The 23,391-nt window shown below is 51.4% G+C and overlaps 4 protein-coding genes across 4 annotated transcripts; 1 reads left to right on the top strand and 3 right to left on the bottom strand.

Moving 5' to 3' along the window:
- Window positions 1-1,578: 1,578 nt before the first annotated feature.
- B0H65DRAFT_321517 (uncharacterized protein) lies at window positions 1,579-3,344 on the bottom strand. The gene is made up of 3 exons (XM_062823413.1): window positions 2,471-3,344; window positions 1,856-2,413; window positions 1,579-1,784 (listed from the first exon to the last, which is right to left on the bottom strand). Exons 1-3 carry the CDS (start codon window positions 3,210-3,212, stop codon window positions 1,756-1,758), a joined length of 1,329 nt encoding a protein of 442 aa, XP_062677839.1. The 5' UTR covers window positions 3,213-3,344; the 3' UTR covers window positions 1,579-1,755.
- Window positions 3,345-10,486: 7,142 nt separating this feature from the next.
- On the top strand, window positions 10,487-12,712 carry B0H65DRAFT_446253 (uncharacterized protein; the record flags this gene model as incomplete). Its single annotated transcript, XM_062825790.1, has 3 exons — window positions 10,487-10,755; window positions 11,890-12,003; window positions 12,268-12,712. 3 exons carry the CDS (start codon window positions 10,487-10,489, stop codon window positions 12,710-12,712), a joined length of 828 nt encoding a protein of 275 aa, XP_062677838.1.
- Window positions 12,713-13,265: 553 nt separating this feature from the next.
- Window positions 13,266-14,105, bottom strand: B0H65DRAFT_478766 (uncharacterized protein). The gene is made up of 2 exons (XM_062827500.1): window positions 14,084-14,105; window positions 13,266-14,011 (listed from the first exon to the last, which is right to left on the bottom strand). The coding sequence occupies exon 2, from the start codon at window positions 13,930-13,932 to the stop codon at window positions 13,327-13,329; it is 606 nt and encodes a 201-aa protein (XP_062677837.1). The 5' UTR covers window positions 13,933-14,011; window positions 14,084-14,105; the 3' UTR covers window positions 13,266-13,326.
- A 5,532-nt stretch (window positions 14,106-19,637) lies between these two features.
- B0H65DRAFT_478759 (Spc98 family-domain-containing protein) lies at window positions 19,638-23,368 on the bottom strand. Its single transcript, XM_062827499.1, has 2 exons — window positions 22,920-23,368; window positions 19,638-22,861 (listed from the first exon to the last, which is right to left on the bottom strand). The coding sequence occupies exons 1-2, from the start codon at window positions 23,041-23,043 to the stop codon at window positions 19,860-19,862; spliced, it is 3,126 nt and encodes a 1,041-aa protein (XP_062677836.1). The 5' UTR covers window positions 23,044-23,368; the 3' UTR covers window positions 19,638-19,859.
- Window positions 23,369-23,391: the final 23 nt, after the last annotated feature.

Here is a 23,391-nt window from a genome sequence, read left to right as displayed (position 1 = left end):
AACGCAACACAACACAACACAATCGACCGACCCGATCCGACCCCAAAACCCCCCCGAGCCCGGTGCTCATGATTGATGCAACAGTCACTCTTGCCACTCATATTTCCTATGAGAGGCCGTCTGTGACGAAAGAGAAAACGCGCAAACAATGTGAAAACGAATGTAAACATGAAAAACAGCCCTAAAAATGATGACGCCATTGATGCAAAACTGCTTGCTGTTGGATGTTGGAACGTAATTTGGTGCATGAACGTTAGTTGCCATCCCCCATCTCTCTTTTTTTTCTTTATAACCGAACCGACCGCATAATCGAAGCGAAGCGGTGGGTGATATCTGACGGCTCAACTCGCCTCCCTCGTAACTTGTCGTTTGTCCGAAGAGTTGCATCGTACCCAGTGAATGAACCTGAATGAACCCGAACTTCCGCGGAATGCCTCGGGTGATGTTGCTGACCAATCGCTAAATCCTCTCTTGAAAAGGCATACCTGCCGTACCCAGGTCCTCCATTGGTCGTGGCCGCCACCATAATCTTGAACGCGATGTATCGATCAACTGGCTTTTTGCATCGGTCGATCGCTGAGGCCTTGTTTGGAAACCATGAGGAGCGCTTGGTGTTGGCCCGAGATGATGCCGTAGTCTGATTGGTTTCCATGTTGCCCAAGTCAGGCCAAACAAGTCGGGACAGTGACCTAAAAGGCGGCACCGACCAGTCAATCAACCAAGAATCTGTGTTGTGCTCAATGACCTTCGTGTTTTGGAACGCTTGCTGACTCCCTTCCGCTGCTCGTCCAATATCTTCTCCGGCAGGCGAACATTCAGAGGCGTTGGGTAGTGACCTTGAGGTGAGTGGTCCGAATCTCATTTAGTTGACAATCGTGGTGACAGCCCTGTTAAAGCCAAGAGAGCCCCATGATGTTTTCAGTTGCGTATCTGAGATCAAGGGCAACTGGGATCCGGAACATCGAACTGAAAGTCAATGCCGGAACAGCGCCAGGAACCAAGGGATCGGGGACGTCAAACATGATGCGAAGTCGTTGGGCTGATCGATCCAGTTCATCCAGAGAAGCAGGTAATGATATTTTGGCCACACAATCGAGTCCATGGATTTGATGAGTACACAAGAGGCGGTCCTGGGATGTTTGGTATTCACTTCATTTTTTTGGTCTTCTCTTCATGCCAGAGGCTTGTACATATACCGAACAGGTATAATATATCGCAGCGCCTCTCAGTTTCCAGTCTGGTCCTCCCAATCACAACACGCTTAGGTCCGCAAGGCTATGCTCGCAACTTTCCGCGACTCAACGAGACGTTCGAAAAGAGTCCAGGCAACGCCTCGGAGACCTTACCCATCAGGGCTCCAAACCACCACCGATCTCGAGACCTGACGAGTATTAGCTTGTAGGGCGACAGTGAATAGCACATGGCTAATCAGCACATGCCGTAACAACGCTAACGTATGACATCCAATACGCAAAACGTGAGGATTCATGGGAACTGGTTTGTAATGCGAGCAACGCTCGCGGATATTATCGGACCCGAAGACAATGCTTTATAATGCTAGTTGCTCGGATTCCATGGCGGTGCCGGAGGGATCTGGCCAGGTAAATAAATGATTTTTGTTGGTTTTGGTAATTTTGTTGATGAGGCTATCGGCTAGCCAGCTCACTCCGACAGGGGGGGGGACGAGGGGCGGTTCGAATCGATTGTCGTCAGATACTCCAACCGCTCGGCTTCTTCGCTCTTAACCGGCGTTTCCTAAGCACGGGTTTGACTGCGTTCGGGACCTGAACCACACCATTAGATCAGAACACATATTATGTAGGACGAAATTTGAAATGGGTATGAGGCTGCGCACCGTTCTGGAACATCTGGGACCAATCGGTACCGCCCGATCCACCGAACATTTGCATGCCATTCTGCTGCTGGGGCATGCTGTAGTTGGCAAGCTGGGGGTTGATGTTGGCGGTCATGTTGTTGTTAACCTCCTGACCGTTGTAGGTCTGATCGAAGCTGCCTCCGCGAGTGGTACCGCCCATAACGGAACCAGTCATGCTTCTCCTGTCGCGATTCGCGTCGTCAATCCTATTGATGCTGCTAGATCTCGACAGTTGATCCTGGTTGTTGCCCATGTTGTTCATGCTATCGGAGGTGGGGATGAGACCAAAAGGGTGGACCATGCCGTCAGCGGTCATGTTGCCCATACCATTCATGTGGTTCACATCGCCACCCTCACCCATAGCCTTTTGTTGGGCCTGCGCATTCTTCTTGACATGGGCCTGGGGGTGCGACAAATGGCTGGCGCCAGTGGGGTTACCGCGACGAACGGAGCACTTGATGAAATGACGCTTCAAAATATCACTTCTCGAGAAGGTATCACGGCACAAGACACACATGTAGGGGCGGTCGCCGGTGTCTGCTCAACTGTCAGAATACTATGACTTGGAGGAAAGCTTTGGGAGATGGAACTTACGGCGGAGTAGATGCCTCTTGAGGTGCTTGGCATGGAGGTAGGTTTTTGTGCAGTGCGGGCAAGGGAACTTGCCATCGGCATCCTTCTGGGGAATCTGGTTCTTAGCAGACGCGCTGCCGGCAGCCGGAGCGGCGGGCTTTCCAGGCGCGCTAGGAAGAATGCCTCGGCGTCCCTGGGAGCCAACCACGTGGGTGGGCTGATCGCCCTCGGGAAGCATTGACGCTTGAGCGGCGATGAGTGGGCTCTGGCCGTAGGGAGAGTTCATGCCGGGCTGCATGACTCCACCAGCCGGCATCGGGCGGAGCACCGGGGGTACACGGCCGTTAGCCGGGGACGGGGCCGGGGCAATGGGCTGGGGATGCGAGGCGGCGGTGGTGGACTGGGGCATCATGGCCGAAGATGTCGCGTAGGACTGCTGGGGATACGGGTTGCTGCCCATCATGGGATAGCCAGCGCCGCGGCCCGCGCCGTTGGGGGGAGGGGGAGGGTAGCTGGCCATGTTGCTAGTAGAAGCAGGCGTGTTGGGGGTTGCAGTTCTCGGGGTGTGAGGGTAGCTGCCGTAGGAAGGAGGTTGCTGCATGACCGTGTTGCTGGGCTGGAGAGGAGGCAGTGTCTGCGGGGGGGCAGTCGCGGTGGATTGTTGTTGCTGGAGCTGGTGCGGAGAAATGGCTGAAGGCGAAGGATTGTATGAAGCTGCCGACGTGTTTATGACATTCGTCGAGTAGTGCGGCAAACCTTCCATAATCCGTCTCGAAAATTACCCTGAAGCAGCGAGCACAGAAAAAACCATCCGGCAACTGGGTGCGCGAATAGGGTTCTTCTGGCGACTCTTTGTCTCGGTCTTGATCTTCAACGGAAGGCGCGTTGGCTGGAGAGACTCCTGAAGACCAATGGCTCGGAATTGGGTAGCAAGGCAAGGAAAAGACCTGCGTTGCGCTTGTTTGCCCGACGAATGCACTCGAGCCCGTTGTCGGTAAAAGTCTGACAGTACCGTCTATGGACAGTTATGCGACGACGCTACAACGTTGTTTTTGGTGGTGCGACAGGCCGCTGGGGGAGATTTCGTGTGTGGCGGTGGGAGATGAAGCTGCGATCCAGTATCGTGGTTGATGCCGGCGACGAGCTTGTTGGAGGAGTATACACACGTAGAGGTGGAGAATGCCCTAAGCCTGAACTTTGGGTTGAGGCTCAAAAGGAAAAAAGATTGGTAGGTGGAGAGAAAAAATGGGCGGAGGACAGAAGTGGAGCCTTCGCTTTTTGTAGGTGCCGCTGCCGGTCACCCTTTTTGTATTCACTGTGAGAGGTACAAGGTACGAAAAATGTGCTAGGCCCTGCCTGTGCGCTGGTGAAGCTGCGAAGGGGGGAATCGGATGAGTGGATAGGGTGGGTCTTGCACCCTTGCGTAGCCCGCCAGCTCCAATCACGTAGCGCAATTGAGGTACGTACCCTTTTTAGGGGGTTCAGGATTCCAGCGAGGATATTTTCACAGACCCTCCTCCAGATTGGACTGATTGAGACAGGAAATAAAAGGAAATAACAGGTCCGGGCATCCAGATGGTGACTTGTAAATGTCCACACGTCTCCGATGTATAAAATTTTGTGAACTTGCTGCTGCCGCTGTTGCTGCTTCATCATTGCTATTTGTCTATCTTTACGCCACTTGCTCTTGGTGCGGGAGGTGCTCGAACAGCCCGGTGCTGCTGATGCTCGTTCTACTTCGACGGACAGAGTTCGAATGTCACAGAGCGCAGAAACGTGAAGGGGAAAACCAGGTGGTTGAAACGAACACAAAGCGGACATTGAAGGCAACTGTCGGAGAGCGAGCACGGAGAGCAGGGGTTCCTTCGTTTCGGGCACGCCCGGACCAGAGAGACGACAGAGACAGAGAGAGAGTTGAGGTTGCCAGTCACTTCACACTATCGTTCGACAACAATCGCGGTGTGAATTGGGAGATGGTGTTTTGATAGTGTATTGTGACTTGCACCGGTGTGTTTGAGGGTTCTATCCTAGAGAGCAGAAGCGGGAATTGCCGGGTCGGATTCAACGTACAACAGCATGCAATGTCATCCACCACCAGACTGTTTTCATCCGGTCTATCATATAACGACTTGGGCGTACAAACCTGGAAGGGAGAAGAGGTGTCCAAGGCGGTTTAAAAGCTGCCACCATCGTCTTGGTATCCTAAGGACTCTGGGCACGATGTATTGAGTCCTCGACCTCCTTGTGTTACTACTCCTATGGCAACGGGAAGTCGAGGTTTGGCGATTGATAGTCAGCCTCTGGACAACTAGAGACGCGGTTGGAATCGCGGTGTTTTCAGTTTTATTCGATTCCAGTCGCGCCATTCTGATAGCTCAGTTCACCAGAGTCTAGCAACGACCGACAAACGATGCTATCTGTTTGCTGGCAAATTGGGGTTTAACTTCTCACCCTTCAATTCCCTATACCCTTTCCTTTTCATCATCATTCGAGATCACCGAGTTAACCGTGACGGTGAACCTCGAACGGAAAGAATCTGACAAAGTGACCTCATGGATGCACAGTGTAAGAATGTGGTTAGATTGCGCGAGTTTCTCTTTCGCAAGGTACATCTCTGTACCCAAGCTATTTTAGCGCTGCTTTTGCGTCGCATTGTACCCTACGGTACTTCCGAAACGATCGGACCCCTTGGGCCATCGTAAAGTTACGAAAGTTACATCCTGGACGAAGTTACGACCTGTATTTATTACGCCCCTCATTCTTTGACGAAGGCCTTGCTAGACGAAGACGGATTGTCAGTTGTGGCGGCAAGTTGCAATTTCTCCCCTTCGATTGCGGTCGAGGCTTACGCAAAGCCATCAAGGCTTTTCTTAGTAATGGCTTCACAGTGTTCTATCTTGGTCTGGAAGCGGGAGGTGTATTTGTTATGCGAACAGATCGAAATCTTGTGGCGCCCATTGTTTCGATTCGAGTTCGTACTGTCTCGTCTACAAACGCGAGTTATTTCTGTCCGCCATAGGAAGTGGTAAATCCGGACTGTCATAGCCGGTAGCGCTTTTGTGTTCAAGCGATGCACTATCACTGCCACACCCAAAAGTAAGCGCTGTGATTGTTCTCGGGCGAAGAAGCAGCAGTGCAGAAGATCAACGACAACGTTCCAATCAGTTGAGAAGGATTCGCTGAAATGGTGGTTATGGGAGGTCGGGCATGTTGAGCCTGCCAGAGTGTCCGAGATCTACACATACCGTGGCGCTCTACTCTGGCAAGTTGGGTTTCCAGTTGCGAGAAAGTGTCCATGTGCTTCCATGACGAGCTCAGCCCGTAGCTGACTAACGACATACGATGTTGGAAGAGACTGAAGATGTCCCGGTCTTCAATCAGTTTTTCGCCGTTCGTATCTGAATGTTTCCATAGACACTCTATCATCTAAGTTCTTAAGAGTTTCTAGGCTGTCTATCGTGTTAACTAGCCAGCCGCAACAAGTTAACCAGATCATAGTTTTACAAGCGCAGTTGGAGTCCGAAAACCGTCTACCAAGCGTCCCGCTCGTAGGGAGCAGAAAAGTAGTGGACTAGTGCCATGTCCGCGCCGATCCGTGGGCTTCCAAACAGGAGCGCATAGAGACATATCAGACTGTCCTGGGTTGGCTCACAACACTGGAGGAAGGTTGGCAGCGGTAATGCGGGCAGGTTGATGGTCCGTTACCGTAATAACACCAAAGAACAACAATGCGGCGCTGGAGAGGGGTGTAAAAATTATAATAGAACTAGAAGCAACCAACTCGCCGAAACAGCAGAACAGAAGAGAATGAAGGAAAACCGCGCATTACCATCCGCAGTAGCGCTTGCGCCTCTCCCGAAAGCAAATCCATGTTGGGATGGGATTTTGCAGCATGATCCCCGACGCAATGGACATCCATTCCTCGAAGAGATATCGACGACGGCGAAGACAGCGACAAGCAGGAACAACTTGATTTGCTGGCCAACGGGTCTACTTGGCCGTACTCGCCGTACGTCTACGTTAGTCAACATCACGTCTTGGGCCAGCAGGGACCAGGTCTCCTGCGAAGAAGCCAGGCCGGCATTTGGTAGGTAGACGCTGATTCTCGGGCATGTCGCTGATTAGCCTGCTGCGCTTAGACAGAGCCCAGAAGTCCCCGAAGGCAATGATGCCCTGTTCGCCTGTTCATCGTCAGTATCAGGTTGCTGTGGTGAAGAGACTTTGGTAGCTCGCTGATAGAGTGGCAATGGTAGTTGTCTTTGTTGACTTGACTGTTTGATACCTCTCATCATTCGCGTTCTTGTTCATCAAGTCTGAACAAGGGGAACCAATAGAGAGTGCAGAAGTTGCGGTGAGGGTCCGGTTCTCCCACACTCGCCAGTTCCTCTGCTCGAGGCACCGTTTGTGCGAGGTACACCAGAAGTGCCCCGAGATCTCTGTTATGTACGCGTAGTTCGCGACTCGGGCACTGTAAGCCCAGAGGGAGGGCCTACCTTTACGAACAAATCTGTGTACGGCAACCTTTCAGTACGCTACACCGACTGTATACTCGGGTGATGCTAGCGACTAAAATGCCGCTGCTGCATTTTGGCATCTCCGGAAGTTTTCAGTGAATCCTAGTCCCCGGTCAGCCCGATACTCTGGAGATATTATCATCAGCCCCAGCTCTGGCCCAGAAATCTCTTGCTGTGTCACCCACGAAACTGTGGCTTTGGACAACCATGACGAGAGCTCAAATTGCACAAAAGAGCAACGTCTTCGGCGACGGGAACGCTGTAACACAAACTCGATGCTGTTGCAAGTTGAGAGATGAGACTGCATCTGTCGGATGGGTCGAAGATTTTCTGGCAGATTGGTGGGATGATGTGCAGCATCAACGAGTCAAGAGTCGAACGAAACGAGCCTGAAGAGAGGGCCCTGTCCTTGTCTTTTTCTTGATCCCTGTCTTCTGATGGCCTGTCTTGATCTGTGAATGGCTGCGTTAGCAGTTGATGCCGAACGGTGAGGGGGTTTTGGCTTGAACAGGCTAGCACTGTGATGGATGTACCGCCCGTACCGTTCCATGGTCGACGATGAATGACGACGACCCAGACATGGGAGGGTGGTGATGACCGACGCCAGGGTGATTTCGGGTAATTTCAACCAAAATTACCACGAGATTTCGAGAAGTCTACAACAGTCGTCGGATGCCTGCTTGCACCGAACTTAACATTTCCACTTCGTAACCGACAGAGAGCACAGAAATAGGGGCTTGATAGGTAGCGGTTGATTGTTACCTTGGGCGCCGAGGAAGTTCCGAACATTGTTTACCCTATCGCTCACCACCTCACCGTCGACGATAGTGCATCAATATGTCCAATACTACTGCTGCGTAGGTAGGTTTGGCTTGTTGGGTTTTAGGCTTTCTTGCATTGCTGCAAGATCTCATCAGTCAGATCTCTGGTTGCTGCGACACTGTCACAATGCGGCGGCGCGTTAGCCGCAACCGCAACCCGCACGCGTATCCGCGTAACCGCGTTGCCGTGGAGGCACCGTTGGAGGGCCCAATGATGCCCCAATACCCCAAGGACCCCTCGAGGACCCTCAGCACTGTCGCGTGCTGGCCAGCATCATTTTTCGTTGGAGGGATCTGGATGAATGCGATGCGAGCCGCTGCTGGTGTTCGGACTGGTGTCTCGAGTCTCACCAGTGGCGTCGTTGCCCCCTCCCAGTGCGTCGAAACGGTGTGTGTGCCTGTGGAGAGCTGGGCAGCAGGGCAGATCCGAGAATTGAGGTGAGGCTCTGGGAGGGTCCTGATCGTGAACCCACTCCTGCGGGTTCTGTGCAACATATAAAAAATTGGAGATATGAGGGGCATCTTGGGGCATTGGATCTTCCACTTCTAGAAGCCGGGTGAAACCCCCACAGAGGTTAAAACCGATTGCTGGAGCTGGATGTTGGAGTATCGATATCAAAAGCAATGGGCAACATCCATCGCCAAAGTGCAGAATTGTCGACAACACTCAATTGCCTTGCGAATATCGCTTTTCTCGCTTCAGGCTTTTGTGCGCCAATGTCGCAGCCATGTCCTGCCTGCCGCGGCATTTGCGACCGCCGTTACAAAGAGCATGCCACGTCGCTAGGAGACGAGTCAGGCTCATGACTGCACTGCTACAGTGCTTGGGCCACAGGTCGTGAACTGTCTCTGCGGTAGCGTCAGTCCATCACATGCGACTAAAGTTTCTTCGGTACGCGCCTTGCATTCGCAAAGGCAAAATGCAGAGCTCGTCGACGACGACCTCGACGAACGGAAGCTACCCGAAGGTGTCGAGCTTGAGGTGTCGTTGAAAGACCAAGTTCCCCACCTGCCCACCTGCCCCGCGAAGGACCCAACCTCCATCTTGGTCGCTTGGCGATAGATATCTGGATGCACGGCTACCTTATCAATCACCTGCTACGTTGGGGGGGTGTCCGAATTTGGATGCTTACCACTGGCGACCGTGAGCCTCCCACGACGGGAGAATAGTGCATCCTAAACCGGATTCTTGTGTGGTCACATTACTGCGTGAGATGTGTCGTCTTTGGCATTTTTCATCGAGTGAGAAACTGTCCAGAGACGTACAAAGGCGGCAGGCTGGCGTGTTCGGCGTTCGCTCCGTTCACATCACCTCCAACGACCTCCCACACCTTTTCCATCAGAAAGTACCGGGATGTACTGCCAGTCCCCTGTCTCGAAGGTAGGCTGGTGGCGTTCTTGGATGCAACACTGTGTCATAATGAACCCTCGTTACTCTCTCACTCCAACCACCTGGAAACGAGCGATGGAATGTAACCAGGACGATTCGACCCCCAAAAAAACGAGAGCTGGCATTGACGACGACGGATGGCGCTTTCCTGTGTTAGCATCTCCCACATCGGACCGCTGCCTTCCTTATAATTCTCATTTTCCAGGTACCGCGGAAGCGACACGATGAGTGGCTGTTGCCGACTTCTGCAGAAAATTCATCATGACAGTTTTCTCTAAAGGGCATCGCGTCGAACATGGTCCAATTGGAAGTCATGGAGGTCGCTTCCATGAATTGGCATTGTTCCTGCCAGTTTGACAAGAAAATGGTCGATGCACAACCGAACAATTTCATCACCCATCATCGCAGGGCATCACAAACAGGCAAGAACGGCTGGCTGCCGGCACAATATCCCGTGATACCTGCTGCAGTGCCTCTTTCCACCATAAAACAACTTCCTCGGAAGCGGAAGGGACGAGGTCGGAGTGTGACGAGCAAGTTGCGTGATCTTTGCATACACCATTCTGTCCGAGCTTTGCCCGAGCTTACGAAATCCCGAGTTGGCGGCACACTCTTTTCTTCCTTGTGAACCGAAGTCGATGATGGCTTACTTACAAGCCAACCGCAATTCCGCAACCGCGTGGTCTTTGTTTCTGTCTCTGATATTCAACCACCACATCAACTGCCCCCCACACCCAGGTTTCCCTGATGGAACGGCCAAGCGGGCCAAGATGCCCCCAAACTGGCCCCGGTCCAAACCAATCCAGCGGCGGCTCGAGGTGCTCCAGTGTTTCCCGTCTTCGTCTCCGGAATGACGGGCCATGCCATGGATGGGAATCCGCTCTTGACAACAACCCAACATTGCAGTGGTAAATGTGTATGCCATACCTGTACCTACAGGGCGTCGTTTTATAGCTCCGCTGACCCGTAGACGACGACGCCCATCTCATATAAACAAGGCCATTCTCTTGAAACACGCACCTGGATCTGGGACCAAAGACCCCTAATAATTGACCATCGAGCCATCCACCATCTTCGCCGACACACCGATGGCCATGCCAATTTCACAGGCCAAGCTAACTCGCCCATGATCTTCATTTTGCAGCAGGGTTAGCCAACCCTTTTACTCAACCGCTTCCTAGGCTTAATAACATCACATAACCAAGGCGGTTTCGTCCTAGAGCAGTCGGTGTCTTCCACCGGCAACTGAGGACCGTTCTCCGGAATGCCATGGTGAGGCGGTCCCTGGCTTTTCTCCCACCCTTCTCATCAAATGAAATGTTCCGACACCTGGGTTGGCTTCGCTCATCATTACACCGATGATCTTGGGGAGCGTCTGCACCGTGGTCCAACCTCTTTGGACATGTTGCACAGGCCGACAGAATTCAGAAAACCCGGAGTGTTCATCCCCGTTGCCGCGACACCCAAGCGTGCGAGTACATACAGTACACAGTACGGTACCGTAACGACACCTTCTCGAAGCAAGCCCTCGGCCCTTCTTCGTAACCCCCTGCGCTGCCGTCTCATCGCTGCAAAATCAAGGTGAAAATACACTCATCCCCGGCACCCCTTGGCGGTCGATTCATTTGTTCACCAAATGACGGGCGACTACGCCAAAAACTGATTCTACATCTCGCGGTAGAAGTGAATGAGCGAGCGAACCATCTGCGAGCTGCGACCTCGGCGGTGATTCCTGAAATGGAAATCCGTCTCGGCGTTTTAAATCATGGCTGATGATCGCCGCCGGGATCCTGCAACGCTAACACAGATGCATTGTCCAACCTCGGTCTGAGGGAACTCACGCGAGGATTTCACGGCCGCAACTTTGCAACCGCAGTTAAAATTTCGAAATTTCGACTTCGTTACGCACTGGCAAGCCTGGCCAGAGACATAGGGACCCTTCCAAACCCAAAAAGCTGGTGTTGAATGCAATTTGCGCAGGTCCGTCAAAGGGAAAGGGAAGCAACACCTTGGTGGTCATGACCGTGCTCCGGGCTGCAACAAATGGCCTGACAATCTGACCAAATCCCAGGTTGGCCGGTTGCTGAGTGTTCGTGATGTTGACCCAGGCCAGTAAGAGTTTCTGCCCGATACTCGAGATCATCAATGACCTGCGCAAGAATGCATACCGAGCCCCCCTTTTCAGCCAGCGCTACAGAGTGAACCAAAGAGTGCCGATTACGCCGATGCAGCAGTGATAAGCCTGCTGTAGGCGACCTATTACGGCATTTACTCGGCGTTGTTGCTGGCAACGAAGAACGGTGAAGTGAAGGACAACCGCCTCGTTGGCTGTCCACACAACTCATGAGTTCACAGCCTACGAGGCCTGAGACAATCTGAAGCTCTCCTGATTCGCATCATCTTGAGTCTATCAGAAGTTCAAGCTTTTGTGCTCCATCAGAGCGTATCCCACACGGGTGCAACGTCAAAGGTTCTAAGAAGCCATTGCCGACGGCAACTGCCCACTGGCAAGGGGCAACGGCAGCCGGAACAAACCGTTACGACCATCATCGACTTGGTTGCTCGCTTTGACTAACCCCACTTTTCTGGCCGCGCAACCATATCTGTGTCAGCCGTGCGAAAACTTACAAGGCGCATCACCAAATCCGCGTTATTTTGAAGTCATTCAGAGTCTCCAATCTAGTTAATTAATTAAGGTACTATTGAGGTTCTCAGAGTTTTTGGAATTAGTGTCGCCGTTTGCTACTATCTTAACGAAGAATTGGACAAGTGGGATGCGCTTCTCGATAAACTGGACAAGGGAGAGCAAGTCTACGATTTATCTGAAGAGTAACAGACCAAGAAGCGAAAGCGTCGCGGCGGATCACAGGGAAGTCGCAAACGACGCAACAACGATCCCATTGACAGCGGCAGTGGCAGCGGTAATGACAACGATAGCGACGGAGATGGCGATGACCTCAATTGAAGTACGAAAGAGGCTCGCGAATGCACTTGGCGATGTGAAGTTGGCGGGCGCGGTTGGGAGCCAGAGATTGAATTGATTGGCTGCACACCTAGAAAAGTGGGTTTAGTCTAGCCACGCATCAATTCTAGTCTAGCCATCTCTAGTCTAGCCATCTACCGCTTTTTTTCATTCAACTCGGATTTATCCCCACACTATTTTGGCCAATTATGTGGTTTGCTGGCTGCATACCCCGTTGAGTCGTCAGCATGCAAGTCCTTCACCAGATGTGATTGGCTGTACAACGTGGGGATAAATCCGACGGGAATGGGAAAAAGCGGTAACCTTTGCGTGATTTCGGTGATTTCTCCCGAGTCGTGGCATCCACGCCGCGGCATCGGCCTTTCGCGGCCTGGTCCTTGCCAGGAATGCTCCACTAGGCCGGGAGAAGAGGTCGGCTCACGGAGGCCCCGACTGGTCCGGTTTGCCGATGTCTTCTTGACTCCCGCTTGGCGGTCTGCTGCAGGCCGGCCTCCTCGCTCCGTTGTGCTCAACAACGTGGCTAGCGCTGTTCTTCGTTGCTGTGAGAATGTCTGAGATTTTTTCTCCTTTGCCTTGGTTCGCTTGGCTTGCGTGCTGCATGTCGATTTTTCGACCAATGGCCATTCTCCCTCTGACACTTGTCAGTCTCTCTTGAAGTCTTTTGGTGTAACCATGCAACTGCCTGGCCCCCAACTCGAACCAACTTCAAAAATCTCTTTGCTTTTATCTCGCGGCTGTGATGACCAGGGGGCCAGCGGTATTGTAATCGTATCGCGGTAATCTTGGTAATCAAATCAGGGAAGTTTTTGTTGAGGTCCCCTAGGTAGGTGCCGAAGAAGCCCTAACCAAAAACGGTTTGGTCAGGCAAGAGAAGAGAACCAGAGAACAGCACAGGTCACATGATTTTGAGTTTGGTTGGATGTTGGCTGTTTATCAAATGCTTTTGGTCGCCGAAGAGAAAGCACGCCAACGCTTCATTCGTCCTCATCGAGCGAGTTGACGTTCCAGGTGGAATTTGGAGACCCCCCCCCCATCTTCCCCTCTTTTTGCTCTCCAAGACAAAGGGACCCAAAAGTTCCCAGTCCCTTGGTGACGTGGTGTTTGGTGGTGGCCGCCCGCGCCTTATACATGTACCAAGGTGGTAAATAGAGGGGTAGCTTCAAGTGAGGTCAGGCACCGCACCATCCATCCATACGGCTACGTGGGACACTACATGATCTAGCAGCTCGGCCGCTGGAGCAGCAAGAATAAAGAAGGGGCTTAAAAAGTGGTTCGCGCGGGAGCGAGTGATGATGGAGGGGAACTTTTTTTTTTTTGGAGCGTTCGGCGCGGGAGGGGCGGTGGGCGCACCGGGGAAAACTGGGACTTCTTCTTCTGCCCACCCCCACCGCCGAGGATCGCACATGTGCAGAGCCCAAGCAGACGGGAGGGTCCACGAAAAAAAAATGGAGAGAGTTTTCCATCGATCCCGTCCACCCACAGACAACCCGCTTTCGTGTCCACCGCCCACCGCCCACCGCCCACCGTTCACGCGTTTCCTTCCTCCACCAGGCCCAAACCCACTCGAAAAGCGCCCGCATTCCCACAATTTTTTTGCGAATCGACTTTTGCGGGCACGCACAAGACACCCACATCACGTCCAAACGGGAGGGGATGATGGGATGGCAGATGCCAGATGCCAGATGGATGGATAGAGTTGCTCGGAAGATGAGATGGAAGGCTGCCCGCCCCGATGGATAGTGCACCAGAGATCTCGGGAACTCCACTGGACCCATGAGTTTAATGACACCCACGAGCCCACGAGCGAACCGCTGGATGGATGGGCTGAACAACGGTCGAGTTTGCCGAACGCTGGTGGGCTGTGGATTTCCAACCACTCCAACAACAACCTAGAGATCAGATCACTGACTGCACACTAGAGGTTAGGTATCGTATAAAACTCCACTATCTGCAACGACGACTAGGTACCATCGTTACGGATGTCTCTCTACAGAAAATTGTTTAAAGACACTGGGACAATGCAAGAAGACAAAAGCCAAAGGAGCCAAGCATTCTGCGTTTCTTTTGACATAATTGACATGGGCGTCTATCATTCACCGCATCAAATCCCAAGACCCCAGAACCATGGAACTCGGCCAGATAGGGGCCAAAGGGGGAAGGTGAAATGGCACCACATGACCATAGTGTCTTTTTTATTCCCTCGCTCTTTGCTCGCTACAAACTCAAAGAGACGACAGACAGAGAAACGAAAGGCAAGCTGTGCCAAAATGCGAACCTTGACGGCCAGCCAGTGATTGTGGTAGCCTGGCTCACTAGACTGCCAGATTGGCTAGTATCAGGCCTCGAAAAGGGCCCTGTGCTAGGGCCTGTTGGCGTTGCTTGGTGTGTTGCTTGGTGTGTTGCTTGGTGTGTGCTTTTGAAGGACCCTTGATCCTGGGTTGACGACAACCATTCTCCCCAACCATTCAGGCTGGAAAGAAACGAAAGGACTTTGATGCTCCTGGACTCTGGCCTGACTCCTGGGCTTCCATGAGTCGTTGTCGGTAGCAGACAAGACATGCAAGAAAGTGTGGCATGAATTTTGAGCAAGAAATGATGCTTGCTGTCTGAATGCATGGCACAAGAGAAAAGAATCATGGCAATGCATTGATACCTTTCTCATGTCAAGGACTCGCTCAGATCAGTAAACATGGACATAGAGCATGGGCCAGCCATGTAAAATGAATCGTTCGAAATGTTCCGGAAATTTGTCTTGGCGGCGAGGGGGTCTTTGAATTCCGCGAAATCACCAAATCACCATTTCACTCACGACATCGCCTATGGTCGGGGACAATTAATGTTTTGAGGTTTCAAGAGAAGATAACAAGCATGTGACTGACACGACTTGACGGGCCGGCATTCAGGTGTGAGAACACGGCCCGGAAACTGCTTGGTCAACTGGACCTGGTCGACTGGGCAGTGATGCTTGTTGGCGCCGTTGTTGCTGGTCAAAGTCATACCAGATGGTATTTTATGATCAGATTACGGGAGTGAGATAAGGTTTCTACATACTACGACGTTGCTACGTTGCATGGTAACAACGCTTGGAGAGAGACCGAGAAAAAAGTCTTTGACAATACCAATAGGCAATATGCCAAAGACGAACGAACGGAAATCTGTTCACTTCACAAAGAGATCGTCCGACTCAAGTCCGAAGTCATTAGCTGTTCTCTTTCCTATTACTCATGTCTCTCTGGTTGGCGCGTTTCAAAAGACATGACTTGAAAACTTGAGAGCCTACCATAGACTCTATATGCATGCCAGGTCAGTTAGGTGTAGTATATCTCACCTAATTGTTTCAACCCCTTGATCGACATTCGACCATTTCGACACCGAGGTAAAAAGCCGCCAGGCAGTTTAGGTATTTCCGGTCAAATGAACGACTGGGATTTCTCTCACAGCGAATCCCATTCTAGAGGGGCGTCTACACGGCATCAGTACAGCGCATATTGTCAGAACTAAATCTCGTTCTTGGATGCTTGGCTCTCGAACAGCAAGGCAACGGCAAGGGAACGGCAATGGCAACGCAATGGTAAACCCGAGTTCACCAAGCCCAACTCGCACAAAAAACGAGGCGAACGAGGCGAGACAGACAAGACAGGCGAGACAGCCGCCGTCAAAAAGATTAGACTACCTTCTTTGGTATGGCTTACTGAGACTACACATGCTTCAATGCCTGCCTGTCTGTCTGCCATGCCACTCTCATCACTGTTGCTGTTACTTGCCGTCAAGCTCTGAGCCTTGTTGACGTGGTACAAGGAAAGTGGCTCTTTGCTTTTCTAGGTAGTTCTCAACCTTAATGTCTTCTGGTCAATTAAAGACAAGAGGAGAAAACCTCCGCCGATTTGCATAGCATACCATACCATACTTTAATGTCTTCTGGTCAATTAAAGACAGAGGAGAAAACCTCCGTCGATTTGCATAGCATACCATACCATACCATACCTAGGCAGAATGGCAGAGTGATGAACCGCACATTACAACCATACTATGCACACCTAGGTGCCTGACCTGAGTTGACTGCGACTTTGAACTGTTTGACCTGCCAACTGCGTGGCACAATACCTACCTATGTATACTACACTACCACAGTGAGGAGTAGTGACTACCACCTCACTTACTCTCGAGAGCCTTCAACCTATAGCAGAGCTGAGCTCGCACAAAAGCTTACATTCTACAAAAGACAGACGGAATCTTCCGATAGGATCACTCACTCACAAGGGACAATAGGTACCTACCTACCTACCTACCTACCTACGAGCTGTCTGTCGTGGAATCGCACAATTCCTTTGCCATGTTGTGGCGGCTAGGAGGGGAAAATCTCCCATTGCTTCGATTTCGCATCGAACTAAGGATCTTTGAGACATTGAGGGACGAAGAGGACCCTGCATCCATCCCACTTGCTTCCCGACCATATGTACATACCCTACCTCGCTACCAAACTTTGTTAAATCGATCTAACTGGCTCGTGATGCGTGATGTCATGGCAAAAAAAGAAAAGGGCAAAGAAAAAGAAAAAGGGTAAAGAAATCGGCATCAGAGATTTCACACCGTTTTCGCCAGCCAGATTGCCCAGATTAGCGATGGTCACTAACTACTGTGTACTATGTAGATGGAGTGATCAACAGCGACTTAAGGGGGCCCAAGGGGGTCGGTCTTTGATTCTTTCTAAGGGGTGGTAGACACTACACTACCTTGGCTCCTTGGCTTGACTAGCAGGAATACTAGGTACCTAGTCGATCAAGCTGGTCGACCGTCGAGATGGTGTAGTAAGGCTTTTGTAAGCGAACCAGGCAGTTTGTGTTGGTTGTTGTAGATCTAACGGTGGAAATGGCGATTCTTCAAGCTTCAATCGCAAGTGTGTGTACCGGAAGGTGACTTACTACTACCAGGAAGTCAGAAGTGATGATGAGAGCTGAGTAGGAGGGTAGCTACCTAGCTGGACAGGGTCCGCGCCGACTTTGCGCGGAGTTCGCTCCGCGCAGATTAGGTATACTCGTCGTAACGGTTAGGTGGGAACGCTTGCAGCCAGCCAACCAACTCTGAAGGGACAGTGACATTGACACATTGACATGTGCCAAGTAAACAACAAAAAGCAATGTTGTCACCTTCAGGTAGCTTTGTAAAGAAGAGGGCAAGTCGGAATTTGTTCCGGAGCCATGGGTCCGCCAACAACAAACACACTTTGTCAATCAAGGAACGATCAAGGAAGTTGCCGTTTTCCTCGCTCAGGGTATCTGGAATAGAAATGATTGAAGTGATGGAGGTATGATAAAAGTTCCTGATATAGATGGGTGGTGAATGAAGTAGTATCTTACAGGAACAATTCACATGAACGTGAGCACGAGTTTGGACTTGAACTTGACCTTGGATTTGAACTAGAACCTGAACTTGAGCTTGAACATCAAGATCGAGATGTAAACAAATGCAAACGAAAAAAGGAAAAGGGAAGCGGGGTGGCGAAGAATGAAGATGAATGTCAAAGAAACCATATTTGAATGTCCAGGAAGTAGTTACAATAGGTATCGTGAGATTTGTCAAGGGGCCGAATCAGGGAAGTTACATCACGGAGAACTTCCTAGTATGGTCTTTAGCAATCTGCCATAGCTACCGGATGGAAGGAAGGCACTGTCGCTCTGTCAGGTTCCTTCATCGTCGGTTCGACGAAAGAGGCCTCTGTCAGTTTCTTTGGATCAAGTCAGTTGAAAAACAGGGGGAAACAATCAGATGAAAGGGGATAGCATCCTTCAGCAAGAGCATGACGTCTACGTCTGCCCAGGAAGAAAGATAGCCAAGACCGTGTTCTCCTATTGCCCTCCTTGTAAGTATCGTCAGATCCATCGGAGGCATAAATGAGAAAGGGTGAAGATTCCCGAGAACCAGGTTGTCTCCGGTCGCCATACATGATCAACGTGAATAAGGATATGCCCCTGTAGTGAAGTGCTGGTAATAAGCTGGTGAAGTGCCGGGTTGCGGAAAGCAAGAAGAACAGGATGAGGTATGCGAAGTTGTGAGAAGGAGAATATCTTGAAAAGTCGGGGATGAGAACATGAATGTGAATACCTTCTCCCGCCTTGAACCTTTCCCAAGGTCCATAGTTTGGTTCTGAGGACGGTATCCCTCACTGTATGATCCGTCATGACCTCAAAACACCTGATGCGAAAGAGTATCTGCCGTAAAAGTTAAGAGCCCCCCATTCGTACACCACAGAGCTCGTAAAGAATATAGGTATCCATGGTAGGGGGTTGTTCATCCATTAAGCTCGCCATCTTCTCACATATCATATAATATAAGCGATAGATGACCAAAGGAGTAATGACAAGGTAACACAGACACAAACCCAGTTAACATCTGGTCCGCAGTCAGTAACTCCATCGTTGTCAATCGTTAGTTGAGACGCATCACATCACCTCTTCATGATGTATGTACTTCACTTCGACTTCAACTTCAACTTAGGCGTCCACTTCCACTTCCCATTCATTCATCCCATGTCGTTCAAATATCCAACACCCCCTCCACCTTCTGGCGGGGTTGTAGTAGTTGATTTAAGCTTAACTGAACCGAACCGACGGAGCTCCACGGATAGATCTAGACAGATCAGCCTCAGATCAGACGGAATAAACTCACCTTTTCATCTGCTCTCGTCATTCACTTCTTTTTCACTTGGTTCTTTTATCCACCAGAATCCCCAAAAGCTAAAGAAAAGAAGGTTTGAGCAATCAAAAGGTAGGTAGGTAACCATTCACTTGCGGCAGGAAGATTGAAAAGAAATGAGGTGGCTTGGGTTAATAAACCACGGTCAAGGAAGGAGTGACCAGAAACTGATCACCAGAGTACCTAGAAACTCAGCCAAAAGGAAGGAAGGAAGGAGCGAAATAACCGAGGATGTGCCTACCCCTAGCGGGAGTAAAAGCGATCTCTACACAACTCATATTTCAGCCCCGGACCGCAGCACTTCAAGGGTCATGTTCTTTTTTTGGGAAGAGGTGATGTGTCTGTGTGTGTGTCTGTCTACCTGCTTACATAGGATCTATTGAACTTGCTCACAACCTCAAGATGATCCCAGTAGGTACTGTATCGACACTTGAGCCCTCAAGTCCCCATGTAGGACTTAACGAGTGTCTGCTATTCAGTAACATCTCTGCATGTACCTGCTTTGCGGTGGTTTGAAGTCTCTTTGGGATAGAGGTATGGAGGACTGACTGTCTTGGGCATCATTGCTTATGAGCCGGGCCTGATATAATAATGAAAATGTGGTTGTTGGATGTGGGAGAGACACTGTCGTGGGGTTGGCCTCCGTTCAGGTAGTCGGGGGCGGACAGGCTTTCAATAACTCTCGGTGTTCTCAGAGAGGTTGCCTTGGTTGCGCAGTCGAAGTGGTCGGAGTCGACCCCGCATCCAGATTCAACAAAGAGAAAGAAAGCACATGACACAAGCTGGCTAACTAAGCAAATGGGTATCAGTCCTGCTGCTATCTATCCTACGAGTGAGTGTAAACATAACCACGCCATGCCATGCCGCTCTACCCTTTCATAATTTAACCAATTGATAACTCAACACCATCAAACAACAACAACTGCCACGCAGCCATACCGATTGTTACATGTCCTTTCTTGCCCTAATAACCCATCCCATCCTTGTATGTACTTGTTCCATGAAAAGTTTAGCCCTGGTACCTCCTTTTTTCTCCCTCATAATACCCCATCATGTCCAACGCCAAAGGAATCATCTCCGCCAGACTCTCCCCTACCCTTTTCCCCAATACGTTCCCATTTCCATGTCCATGTCCATATCCCTTATTCTTACTAGCAGCAGCAGCGGCCTTCTCACCCAACCCCTTACACACCGTCAAGAAAACCTCTACGTTCTTCCTGAACATGGCGTAAAGACTTTCTGGTGAGTCGGCGGCGTACTCTCCGTCTTTGCTGGTGGCCTGTTCTTTGCTTTTGCCTTTCTTGCTGGTGCTGCTAGTGGTGGTGGTGGTGGTGGCTGGTTTTTTGTTGTTGGTATTGTGAGAACGCATTAGTCTGGCGAAGCGCAGTATGACGGTGAAGATCTCTTCTAGAAGTTTAAGGACGGGCGTTTGTCGTTTTCGTAAGAAGAGGGCTGACATGATTTCGTCTAGACAGTGGGATTGTTTGTCGCTGACTAGGTCGGGGGAGCAGCAGGATTTTTTGTTTTTGGAGTTGGATGAGGGGTGGGAGGTGCCTGACCCTGTTTGTTCGACGCTGGCGCTGTCGTCGGCGCCGTGACCGTCGCTGCCGGCTCGGGTTCCGAGGAACTCAGCTTCTATCGAGTCTAACCACTCCTCGAACTGGTTCCAGATCGTGGTGATCCCGGAGTCGAAGAAATAAGCCGCCATTTTGCTAACGAAGTGGTTCGCCTCCGTGCAAAAGCGGATGGTGGCGTTGCTGAGGCGAGTGCGGCGGGCAAGCAGTTGGACGTCGCGGGAGAGGTGGTTGACTACGTATAGCATACGTAGAATGCGGAGCAAGTGCTTGTTGATGCGGTCGTACTTTAAAAGGACAAGGGGCGTCATGATATACTGCAGTCCTGACGGAGCCTTGTACGATAGACGTAGAAAGTCTAGCGCTTCTAAGCCGTCAGGGTCCATGCACTTGTTAATCTCCTCCGAAGTAAGATCGCGCACGGCGAAGCTTAGGTCACCGGGTAGATCGGAGCTGTAGGTGCGGGAAAGCATGGACTTGCCCGTTCCTGTCGCCTCCTCCTCTTGTCCGTCGCTGTCCTCGCCAGCGGGCGGCTCGTAGCAATCGGAGAGAACACCCATGAGCGCCAGACGGAGTTCGGAGCTGGCTGGTGGCCAGGTATCTCGGCCGCCTAGTCGGAGACCCATGACACCACCGCTGAAGGCAACGCCGGCTTTGCGCTCGGCGGACTCAAGGTCAGGATCGAAGAGGGCGTGGGAGAGACGACTGCAGAGCATCCCGTTGCCTAGGAGGAAGTATTGCCTCATGAGATTGGTGTGCACTCGGAGCTTGTGAGGGCCGAGGAGCAGTTTCATGCATTCATCGTTGACTAGCTTTGACTGGGTGTCGACGAGGGAGCCGAAAGAGAGCAATGGAACGAGGGACCAGTGTGGATTGAAGCCCTCCTCTTTGTTGGTGGGTTGATCTGACGTTGAATACAAGCGGTTGTGAAGCATGGTGGTGAGCTCATCGTCGGACTCGTGGTTGTCGAGAGGTTGAGCTAGCTGGTTGATTGAGGCGAGGACAGCAGCAGCGACTTCCTCCTCACTCTTTCCGAAGTAGGTGAGTTTGTACTCGTTTGGTTCGTGTGTAGTGGATGGACGTGTCGAGAACTGATCTCCTGATGCTGCGTTTTGCACCAAGCGAGTCACTGCAGCTTTGTACTCGTTCACTCTCATCTCCAACAACGTGATGGCATCCCAGGAGAATTGCCACTCGAGTTTGGGTGGCTTGGTAAGTGCGACGACATTTCGTTTTGAGAGAAAATGGTCTGGATGGTGCTCTTTGAGGAAGCGCAGATTACGACCAGTGTCGAAGATGGAGCGGGCAATGTCTTGAGGCACAAATGAAGGCATCCTGTCCTCATCTAGAAAGAAGTCGGGTTCCTCGAGCTCAAAGCCGTGGTCGTCTATCCACATCTTGTCGGCCACTTTGACAAAGGACTTCCCTGAACCCGTCTTGGATATTGGGGCGCCTTCTTCGTTCTTTAGACCGATCCATTCTTCGACGAATTCGATCCATGGCTTTGAGGCAAGCCGTAGCACCTCGCAGGTGACCTCAGGGAGTAGGCCACCTTGGTACTCAACGGCCTGAGCTTCCCGGAAGAGGCACGAGAGCATTCCCTCTTCCGTTTTCTCTTGTGCCAGCTTGTTGCTGAGCGTGTGGAAGTACGTTAGGATGGCGTGTGCCGGCATGACAACAGATTGTAGCTGAAGTATGGACCTGACAGCCTTACTGCGGGCAGCAACCTCGGTTTGGACAGCCAAGACCAGTTGATCTACCACTTTTGCTAGGGCCACGCTTGTTGGCGTGGGTGATTCGAAATAAGCCGACTCGGAGAAGATTCCAAGGGCCTTGACGGCATTTCCACAGTCAAGGCAAAGCTGATCCATTCCCTGTATCAACTGAACAGAGACACCCGAGATCTTAAGGTGGGGTGCCGTCTTGACAAACGAGCCCTTTTCAGAGTCCCACGAGAAGAGGACAGAGCTTCTCCCCTGTGCCAGCCCTAACAGACAGGCGTAGTACAAGGCATTGTCGAGGATATCCGGGACAGGCTCTGTGCCATCGTCCGGGATCTCGGTTATGAGCGCGTCAAAAGCAACAGGTCCGGCCTCGCTGATAAAGACAACATCAGATGGACCGTGGTGCGCTGTTGGATTGAATGCCTCCCAGGACTTGTACTCGGGTGTTTTGGGTTCGGCGTCGTCCAGTGTGAGCCAGTAATCCTCCTCGTCATCTAGATCAGCCGGGGATTCGCCCTTCTTCCCGTTTCCAGCACTGCCAATGCCATCGGAGAAGAGATCGTCAGACAGCTGGGGTTCATCGCTGAGAGCGGCCTCTCGCAAAACGGGAGGTAGTCTGAAGAAGCTGGTCTGGCCCTCTTCTTGTAGCGGGCGTTTGAGAGAATTCAGAGGTTTGTCTTGGTTTCCGAATGGAAGAAACTGGAAGGAGGAACCTGGTTTACGGTTAACATGATTGTCTGCACCAGCGTACATGCAGTCACATTAACATACCTGATATTTCCAAGTTGGGTGAAAAGAGAGGGTTTGCTGCTTTGTCTTGGTCCAAAAACCTCGATGACCGCCAAAAATTGGGAATTGCAAAGAGGTCCGCAGAAGTCTCCCTTTCCTCAGCCATTTTGCCTGATGCTTGTCGTGAGCATTGGAGGTGAAAGAGGTTGTTAATGCAGCAATTGACGGGTTAAGGATTCACCAAACAGTCAATGAGTGAGAACCTTGATGCGCAGCCATTCGAGGCACTAAAGACGAGTGACAACCTGAAGAACCACTAGCTAGTTCCACTTCTTCAGCAGCTCAGTCACAGAATCGACAGGTTCTCTTCACCTGTGCTTCACGTTTCTTTTTGAAAGACGATGTATCGTCCCTTGTCGTCTGTCGTGTCGCGCTGCCGGTCGCGTGTCGAGCAAGCGGCATCGAGTTGACGGGACGGGAGTGGACAAATCCAGGCCTAACCCCGCTGAAGTAA

This window comes from Neurospora tetraspora (assembly GCF_033439725.1).
Source record: "Neurospora tetraspora strain CBS 560.94 chromosome Unknown B0H65scaffold_8, whole genome shotgun sequence".
NCBI lineage: Eukaryota > Fungi > Ascomycota > Sordariomycetes > Sordariales > Sordariaceae > Neurospora > Neurospora tetraspora.
Note: the sequence above shows the minus strand (reverse complement) of the source record. Positions and strands in the feature narration are given on the sequence as shown.